Genomic DNA, 10,135 nt, shown 5'->3' with positions numbered 1-10,135 from the left:
TGTCTCTTAGCATGGTGGTCCAAAATTTAATACAGAATTAATGTCAGCTTTGACGTCTAATTCTGATTTTAAGTTTGCTAGGCAAGTGAGTGCTGCAGAGTTTTTTCCCCCCTCCTTGTATTGAATCTGATGAGACAATGAAGCTGTTTTTATGTGTGCAAGTTTTACTGATGGAGAAACGAAGTCTGCTAACATCAATAATATCTAGTGTATCTTGATCAGTAATTCATATATCAGATCCATGTCTTCAATTATCTTATCTTCTTATTTATATCATTCTATTTCTGAGCATATTTGGTCTGGGATATGGTCGAATATTGTCATACTGCTTCTTGTAGATAAAAGCAAGCCATTTTGGGGGATATGTCTCTTTTGGCTTCCTCTTCAGGTATGCATCAAATTCTGTATTCATTCTGTTAGAATTATGGATAACTTAATCCGATATTGCTTCTGTGCTTGGTTCCTTTTGTAGTTATAATGGATTTGAATCTGTTTACCATTTATGAACATGGAGCTTAGTGTTTGAACAATAGTCGTATCCAGATGTCAGGACTAAAAAAACAAATTGAACTGATAATACCTATATGCTGATTACGCTATTTGCGACAAATTTGAAGAATATGCTGATTTTAAACAGCCTGTTCTGGGAAGTTGCTGATCTTTGTTTTCATACTAGTTGTTAGTTTCATCTATATATTTGTTGTTCGATATGAGCAATATCCATGGATGAAACCGATGCTGAAAGGTTAGTCTGATTAAAGATGTCAGACTGTCCCCATATCTTAATTAACGAAAAGTTAAATTGATGTGATCATTTAAGTATTAAACATTTTAATTATGTAGCGATTGAACTTAAGAATGGTCTCGTTCAGTTTGTCTGTAGCTTTATTCTTTTCTTAAGCTTGATCTATGTAGGCATGTTCCTTACATGAAAATAAACTAAATAAATAAATAAATGAATGAATGAATAAAGCAAAAGCCTATGTCCTTTATGTATCCACTAGGAATGCAGCTTTTGTCGCCCTTAATCACCAAGCACCTCCAGGGTGTACATACCCGACACTGGCGATAAATTGCGGGGGCGTCAAATGTATATCGGCATCAAATTTTTATCTAGTCATAAAATGTTTGGTTCGAACATGAAGAATGCTCCTAGTTTTGTATTGTTTAGATCCAAGGATATCAGGCTGCAGTCAAAAATTGTTTGGCTGAGAGGGAAGCACGCTCGCAATTTAGATCGACAACAATTAGATTCAGGAGGGCTAGGGTGCAGAATTGATATACCCAGATTGATGCTGAAGGAGTTATCGTAGGGTAAGAAGGATTTTAGGAGTGATGAGCATTCACATAACTTGATGATATTGTACGGGATTTTTTCTGATTTTACATGCTTATATCCGTTTGAGTATGTTTCAGTAAGAGCTTACTGATAAAACAATTGGAATAGAAACCCTAAAATATTATTCATGAGATAACATGGGCTTATATAGGCCCCTACAACTTACAAATAAGCCACTAAACCTATTAATATTTCAACACTCCTCCTCAAGATGGGCGAAAGATATCCACTAAGCCCATCTTGTCACATCCTCTAATCATATCTACTGAGCTAAGTCCCTTAGTCAGACAATCTGCTGCCTGATCCTTAGTTGGAACATGACTTAACTCCAGTAGTCCATTGTCCAACTTCTCTTTGATGAAGAACCTATCGATCTCGATGTGTTTGGTTCTATCATGCTGCACTGGGTTGTTAGCGATACTGATGGCTGACTTGTTATCACACCACAGCTTCATCTTGGCTCCTTGATCCAGCTCCAGCTCCACCAGCATACTCTTTAACCACAACAACTCTGCAACTCCTAAGGCCATGGCTCTATACTCTGCTTCAGCTGTTGATCTCGCTACCACCGATTGCTTCTTGCTCTTCCACGAGACCAAGTTGCCTCCTACAAAGATACAATATCCTGAGGTGGATCTCCTGTCATCAGCACAGCTAGCCCAATCAGAGTCGCAATAACCCTCGATGTTCACATGTCCATTCTTTCTGAATATCAGCCCCTTTCCGGGGACACTCTTTAAATATCTCAGAATCTGGTACACAGCGTCCATATGACCCTTCCTCGGATCGTGCATGTAGTGACTCACCACGCTCACTGTAAAAGAGATATCAGGACGTGTGTGACTCAAATAGATCAATCTTCCCCCCAGCCTCTGGTATCTGTCACGATCAACTGGTTCTCTGGCCTCAGCACCTAGCTTGAACTTCTGGTCGATCGGTGTAGTTGCAGGTTTGCACCCTAACATCCCTGTCTCTTTGAGAAGATCCAGTGCATATTTTCTCTAGGATAGGACGATTCCCTCCGCTCCTCGAGCTATCTCTATTCCAAGAAAGTATCGAAGCAAGCCAAGATCTTTCACCTCGAATTCCTTACCCAGTCTCATTTTGAGTTGGGCAATCTCCTTCTCATCATCCCCTGTAATAATCATATCATCCACATATACCGCAAGCATGGTAATGTGGCCTCCACTCCGTCGAAAGAACACGGTATGGTCGGCGTTGATCTGTTGGTACCCCATACCAATCATAGCCCTTCTGAATCTGTCAAACCAAGCACGGGGAGACTGCTTCAGCCCATAGAGAGACTTCTTCAATCTGCAGACCTTTCCCACTGTCTGATCTGTACCAAATCCTGGTGGTATCTCCATGTATACCTCCTCCACTAGATCTCCATGAAGAAATGCGTTCTTCACATCTAGTTGGTGTAGCTTCCATCCACCATTTACTGCCAGAGAGATTAAGGTCCGAACAGTGCTCATCTTCGCCACCGGTGCAAAAGTCTCATCATAATCGATGCCATATGTCTGACTATACCCTTTTGCCACCAGACGAGCCTTGTAGCGCTCAACTTGTCCATCTGGATTCTGCTTCACAGTGAAGACCCACTTACATCCAACTGCTCTCTTTCCTTCTGGTAGTTTTACTAGCTCCCAAGTGCGGTTCTTCTCAAGAGCCCCTAGCTCCTCGTGCATAGCCGCTTTCCACTTTGGGTCCTTCTTAGCAACCTGCCAATTGTTAGGTATAGTAACAGAGTCCAATGATGCAATGAATGCTCCATGTGCAGGGTGGATATTAGAATATGATATAAATTGGGCAAGATCCCAACCATATCTATCGGGAGGATGTCCCGCATTGCTGCGAGTAGTCCTCCGTACTGATACTGGTGTGGGAGGAGTAAGGGGAGGATTGATATCACCTTGGAAGGAATCTGATGGTGGTGTAGGTGTCTCAGGAGTCGGGACAGGCGTTGATAAGGGACTTGGCACTAGTGGCACTGTAGGTACTGTTTCTGCAATTTGCTTCCCCTTCCTACTATAGGTAAGTAGCTCCCCCTGAGCCGTGGGCCTAACACCTCTTGTCTCCTTATCCTCTTCTTCTTTATTCTCCTGCCTAACACCTCTTGTCTCCTTATCCTCTTCTTCTTTATTCTCCTGCTCCTCCTCAACCAATTCTCCTTCCCAAGGAATCGTTAGAGAAATCGATTTCTCCATATTATTCTGCCTCTCACCATTCTCCCCTTCTCGCCTTATGCTTCCAGTATTGGGCGAGTCACCAATGGATGAGGGTACATTCTGTGTGTAATATGGCTCAAATTCACGAAAGTACACATCCATACTTACGAACAGCCTTTTCTTCACCGGGCTCCAGCAAACATATCCCTTTTGAGTAGCAGAATATCCCACAAAAATACACTTCACCGCTCTAGGGGCAAGCTTCCCGACTGATGGTCTGTTATCCTTCACAAAGCACACACAACCAAATACTTTCAGTGGAAGAATCCCACCATTATCTCCTTTCAACGTCTCACACGGAGACTTCCATGACAAATATTCTTCAAGGGCTCTGTTGGTATACTCTGTCCCATTATCTGACCTCAATACTTTCACCACTGCTCCGTATTGAGTCTGAACAGTCCTATGAAAGTTTTGAAAGCACCCAAACACATCACTCTTATTCTTCATCAGGTATAACCAAGTAACACGAGAGAAGCAATCAATAAATGTAACAAAATATTTGTATCCATTCATAGAACTTGTGGAACAAGGTCCCCAAACATCTGAATGTACCATGTCAAATGCATGAGAACTTCTATGACCAGAACTAACATAAGAGCTTCTAGTAAGCTTTCCAAACTCACATGCATCACACACAAGTTTCTGTTTATTTGCTTTCTCAAATAAAGAAGGATACAATCTACCTAAAACACTAAAGGATGAGTGTCCCAAACGCTGGTGATGAAGCATTAATTCATTCTCAGTACTCATATTAGATTCTACTCCTGCTTCCTCTATGACTGACACCAATGCTGAATCCAGCCCTTCACGATCCAGATACCACAGTCCACTACGCCATGTGCCAGTCCCAAGTCTCCGCCCTGTCCCCTTCTCCTGGAAAATCACCTTGGGAATATCAAAAGAAACAATACATTTTAGTTGGAGGATGATAGAACTAATGGATAAAAGATTGACTGGAAAGGAAGGAGCATGCAACACATTGGACAAAGTTACAGAACTAGTACAATCGACTGTACCCTTACCAACCACCGGCTGAAATGTACCATCAGCTGTTTGAATACTATCAGGCGATACTAAGTGAGTATATGATGAGAACTCACTAGCATTACCTGTCACATGACGGGACGCACCGGAGTCGACTATCCACTCTGATGATCTGTTAGGAGACATAGAAGCAAGAGCATGTATGTCATCAGTACCTTTGGTGACTATCCACTCTGATGATCTGTTAGGAGACATAGAAGCAAGAGCATGTATGTCATCAGTACCTTTGGTCGGATGAGCATAGGTAGCAGCATTGCCTCTGGCGAAGAGCGAAGTGGATGCCTCCTCAGTCCCACTCCTCAAGTTTTCATCCCCTGCTACTTGCTGTTTTTTCCTGAGTATCGTTAGGAGAGCACGATCCTCCTCTGTAAAGACCACCTCAGCTTCTTCTTCTTCTGCTACCGTCAGATTCGCCCGATTTCCTGCTCCTCTTCCACCTCGTCGACCCCCACGGCCCCGACCACGACCTCCGAACTGTCCACGTCCACCTGAATCTCCTTCCTTGGATGGCTTGGTGCAAGCATGTCTTAGATGACCCACCGCACCGCAGTTGTAACACTGTCGGGTCTCTCCCCTAGATCCAGTGTTGCTAGAGGCTGCCAGTGCTGACTTCACCACAGGAAGTCCACCTGTCCCCGCCTGCAGCCGAATACGAGTCTCCTCCTGGATCATAGCAGAGACAGCCTCCTCAAGCGTGGGAATCTTTGGCTGAGCTAGAAGCAATGCGATTCGCTGAGCGAACTCTGATGTTAATCCTTTAAGAAACACCATAGTCCTTTCTTGTAGAAAGGCTTCCCGCTCTTTACATCCCGGGTCCTTACAGCTAGCCCGGGGAGAAAAAATGGTCATAATCCAGCCACAGGCGCTCCAGCTCTGTAGCATATTCCTGTACAGTCTTCTCTCCCTGGACTGTGGCGTCAATCTCTCCTTTAATCTGGAATACCCTCATGTTATTCCCCACTCCATCATATGTCCTCCTCAACTTCTCCCAGACGTCCTTCACCTTCTCAATGCCATCCACCGTGGCGGCGATCGTCGGGACCAACGAGTTGAGAAGCCAGATGTACACCAACATATGAGTGGACTTCCACTCATCTCTTCCCTCCGAGTCCTCCGGTTCTGTCGCCTCTCCTGTCAAGTAACCCTCCAGGTTCCTCCCTGCTAGGGTGTATCTCACCCGCCGCGACCAGCTCAGGTAAGTACTCGGTCCATCAAGCTTCAGATCTACGGTTGGAAGCTCCAACTTCTTCGATGGTTTTGTCGCACTCTCACCAGCCGACAACTTCATTAGCTTCATCAAAGTTGACACCTCCACGGGGTTAAACTTCTTGATGATCTCCTCCATCGAATAGGCTTCAGACCCACCACCTGTTCACCTTCTCTTCCGACCCTTGTTGTGTGCAGTAAAAAATTTCGGCAGCACCTCTGCTGCACAATAAGAGTAGGATCTCAAACAAATTCTCGTTTCTCAGAGGAAACAAGAACCAAAAACAGTTACATATCTCATCGCCGTGAGATATATACTCTTCCTGTCATCAGTTCGAGGACTGAGTCGAGGGAATCCATGTCAAACTCGAGGTTCGACACGGTGATGAGGGGGGGTTCGGTCAAGGGTGATGGGAGGGTTCGGGGTCTGAGGAGAGGACTGACGTGCGAGGAGCAGCAAAGGGGGGTGTGGTTTTGATGGCTAGGGTTTTTGTGCTCTGATACCAAATTGGAATAGAAACCCTAAAATATTATTCATGAGATAACATGGGCTTATATAGGCCTCTACAACTTACAAATAAGCCCCTAAACCTATTAATATTTCAACAAAAACACAGGTTAATATGAAAAGAAAAGAAGGGGAGAAAAAAAGGGTGAACAATCGAATTATTTGTAGCCCCTCTGCTGATGACACGTGCTTAAATCCTGTCCAAATTGAGCAATCCAATTATAGGGAAACAAGAACAACAAGAAATTAAATGGAAAAATTAACTTGAGCATCCAATTTTGACAATGTAATATCACAAAAATTCTGATAAATGCCCTACACATCAATCTTCTTCATGTTCTCTGATTCTTAGAAGCAAATCTGAGCACCAAATAAAATAAGGCCCGATAAAAAACCGCCCACCCCGACAAATACAGCACCATCATCCACTTCTCGTTCTCCTTCGTACTTATTGACAACTGCTTCAGTATATCCTCCCCAGTCACCGGTCCCAAAGGACTCACAGCAAAAACCCGATCCCTCACGAGCTCATTCATCAACAACCCCTCATAAGGATACTTCATCGTCGATATATAGTTCATCCACTTCCATCCTTGAGGAATACTATCACCACTGATAAAATACCCACAAAACAAAAAGAACAGTGCAGTGAAGGCAATAACTGCTGCATAACCCAGTATAAAGTTTGGCACTACTGAACTAACGAAAACCACGAAGGAATTTGTTGACAGAAGCGAAACATAGAGAACTATGAGAAAATAGTAGAACTGTCCGTGTAATTTCAGGGCGAACCATACTATAACTGCATATGTCGCGGCCTGAACGAGTAAGAACGGCAGGTAAGTAATTAGTCCTGAGACCGTGTACGATGACGCCCTGTATGCATTATGTGAGGTTTCACGTATGAAAATGAAGCGTTCTTGTATGAAAGCAGGGACGGCGTCGTTGGATGAGAAGAAGAAGAGACAACAGGTGAAGATTATGAAGCTGAGGCGATCGGTAATGCCTTGGGGATCGTCTTTTGGGTTTAGAAACATGGTGGCCATCATAACGCCCATGACAGTTAGTACCATTTGGCGGGAGAGGAAGAGCTCGGGGGTTCGACGGATGTTGGTGAAGTTTCGGCGCATTAGGATCCATATCTCGGTTAGGTATGAGTTTGCGAATTTGGGGCCGTGGGTTAGATTGTTACGGTTGTTTGTACCCGTTCCATTCAGTGTGTTTGGGGTTAGGTAGTCATGCTCGCTGACGGTGTAGTCGCTGCTGTGAGGGGTCGGCGTGCTTGAGAGGATTTCGTTTGCGTATGTGTAGTGGCCTGGCGATGGGCTGCATGAAAATTTTAAACATCAGCTACACGGATCATATTTTTTTACTCAGCTAGCTCTATTAGAGTTACCCTTGTACATTCTTTGTTGCTTGCCTTGTACTTGAAACAAGGGTTAATTATGGATAACCCCTATTCTACGTACCCCCCAATTATGATTAGATCCCTTGCATATCTACTGTTGCAGATAGACACCCGAAGTGAACTTTTTTTTTTAAATTTTTTGTCTCCTTTCCCTTAAAGAAAGAGAAATTTGTTTTCTTTTTGACGAATGGACCTTCGTTTTGAGGTAGACTGATTCTACCCCCACGTTTTCGCAAATATGATTCTTTCCAAAATGAGATCAGGATCAACCATGGTCTCATCGTGGGAAGGTGTCAAACAAACCCTTAAATCATCAATTTGCATCTTTCTCGACTCTGAGTACTTACCTCGGTACATTATTTCGCTTGCCTTGATCACTCCGATGACGGTTAGGAGTCATCCTCAGTGCATCCATCACCCCGCTCTGGCTACCACTCCATAATGATCTCGACGAATTCCACGGACTCCTAACACTGTGATCAAACTCGTCGATATCTCTCCCTGGACGAGGGTGTGGCAGCTGCGGTGTTGGCTGAACTGTAGAAACCGACCGATCCTCACCGATCCTCGTTGTTCACGCGAGGCGGCTTCAAACCGGTGAGACAAAAATCGGCAAGTGGGCTCACTCCTTGCTCAGACTGATCATACTCTTGGATCACATCCAGCAAATGTTCTATCGAGTTCTCGCCTTTTGGGACTTTTCGGCCCATGCGGCCCAAATGACCACCTACATCTCTCGGCGAACCGATGAACATGAGCTGACCTCGGGCGAGGATGACCATGTGATCAAGCAACATTTGGATTCGATAGGAAGGTTGATGGATTGTGAGGATGACGGTGCTCCCTGATCGAGCAATATCGTGAACCCTCTCGATCACACTGTGAGCGCTCGTGGAGTCGAGTCCTGATGTTGGCTCGTCGAGGAAGAGCAATGCCAGGGCGTGGATTATTCCACGCCAAATTTGAGATCGACCGACGCTCTCCTTCCAGATACTCCTCGTGTTCCTTCGTCTCCAATATACGTGTTTCTTGACGACTAAATTGAAGAAAAAGAATATTTGATAACATAAACTTATCAGAAAGAAACCAAGGGTCAGTTTGGCAACTCCCTCTCTTAGGCCGGTTTTGGCCTATATCAGTTTAGTTCTGGACCACTTCCCCACAGTACAGAACTAAACTGGTTTTTAAGGGTCAAATACTCGGAGGGAAATTTTTTTTTTTTCCTCCAGTTTTTGTCCAATTGTTCGCCATGCAGAATTCCAGCCTGATTAGCTAGTGGAAGAGTTGCCAAACAGACCATATAAATGTGGGAGACTAAATTTCAAAAAGAATTACCGATAGTCCTAACTGTTCGATGAGTCTCTCGACTCTCTGCCTCTTATCAGAACGAGAAATTGAGCCCAAACGGAAATCAGCAGCGAACATGAGAGTTTCATACACAGTAAGCATAGGAAATAATCGATCATCCTGCATAATATATGCCGATGATCTCTTTATAAGACTGGGAGTCATCTCAGCTCCATCAAGGGAAACCCTGCCTTTCAGGCTCCCGCTGGCAATCGAGCGCGTCGAGAAAAGTTGACTTCCCAGCACCGCTCGGGCCCATAACTGCAGTTACACATCCTTTTGGTGCGTAACCGGTGATTCTATGCAGTAAGTCGACTTCCTCTGTAACCCACTTCCCGTCGATTTTCTGCTTCTTCGCAACTGCGTACGTCAAGTCTGAGAATCCTAGCCCACCGGTGAAGGCTGCAGCTTTTGGCATGTCAATGACTGTATGATGATCACCAGCCATTTTGAGTACAGTTTGTATGAAGAATGTTGTCTGAGATTTATAGGAGTCCAGGAGATTTAAAAGGAGGAGGAGAGAGTTCCAAGGAATTTGGAGGGAAGTGACTTGCATAGAAAGAGCCGCTTCTTGAACGTTTGAAACTATGAGATTAGAAGTGTTTTTGTTGTCTTAATCAGAGTGTACAGGTATTTTGATGTTTGTTTTCTGGGAGGTTTCTTTGATTGAATCATTTGTCAATTTGGTTTTCAATTTTATGGATGGATTGTTTCGTTAACGACGAAATGATGCTTGTTGGAATCGGACTTACCATGCAATTAGCAGTTCTTGAGACTGATTTAGCATCATAATTGCTGAACCATAGCTAAAAGACCTTAATCCTTTTCTTATTACTTTGACTAATTAATAATATTCATTAGCATTATTAGTGATTCTTAATTGCCTTAAATATTCAGTAAGAACTTTTCTAAGTGGTCTTTGTAAATGTAGTATCAGAGTCTATACGGAGTCTTACATCATCGAACAAATGCCTGTAAATTACATTTCTGATGGTGCTAGGAGAGGAAAAAAAGTGCTAATTACGTACTACAAAATCACATATAGGGCA

The 10,135-nt window shown here is 43.8% G+C and overlaps 1 protein-coding gene across 1 annotated transcript; it reads right to left on the bottom strand.

Annotated features, from left to right (window-relative positions):
* Positions 6,664–9,534, bottom strand: LOC109847323 (ABC transporter G family member 6-like). Its single transcript, XM_020416560.1, is given in 6 exon segments — positions 6,664–7,636; positions 8,087–8,298; positions 8,300–8,691; positions 8,694–8,775; positions 9,075–9,291; positions 9,293–9,534. Coding segments are annotated over 6 exon segments (2,118 nt in total).

The sequence above is a fragment of the Asparagus officinalis genome, chromosome 7, assembly GCF_001876935.1.
Source record: "Asparagus officinalis chromosome 7, Aspof.V1, whole genome shotgun sequence".
Lineage (NCBI taxonomy): Eukaryota > Viridiplantae > Streptophyta > Magnoliopsida > Asparagales > Asparagaceae > Asparagus > Asparagus officinalis.
This window is presented reverse-complemented; position numbering and strand designations above follow the sequence as displayed.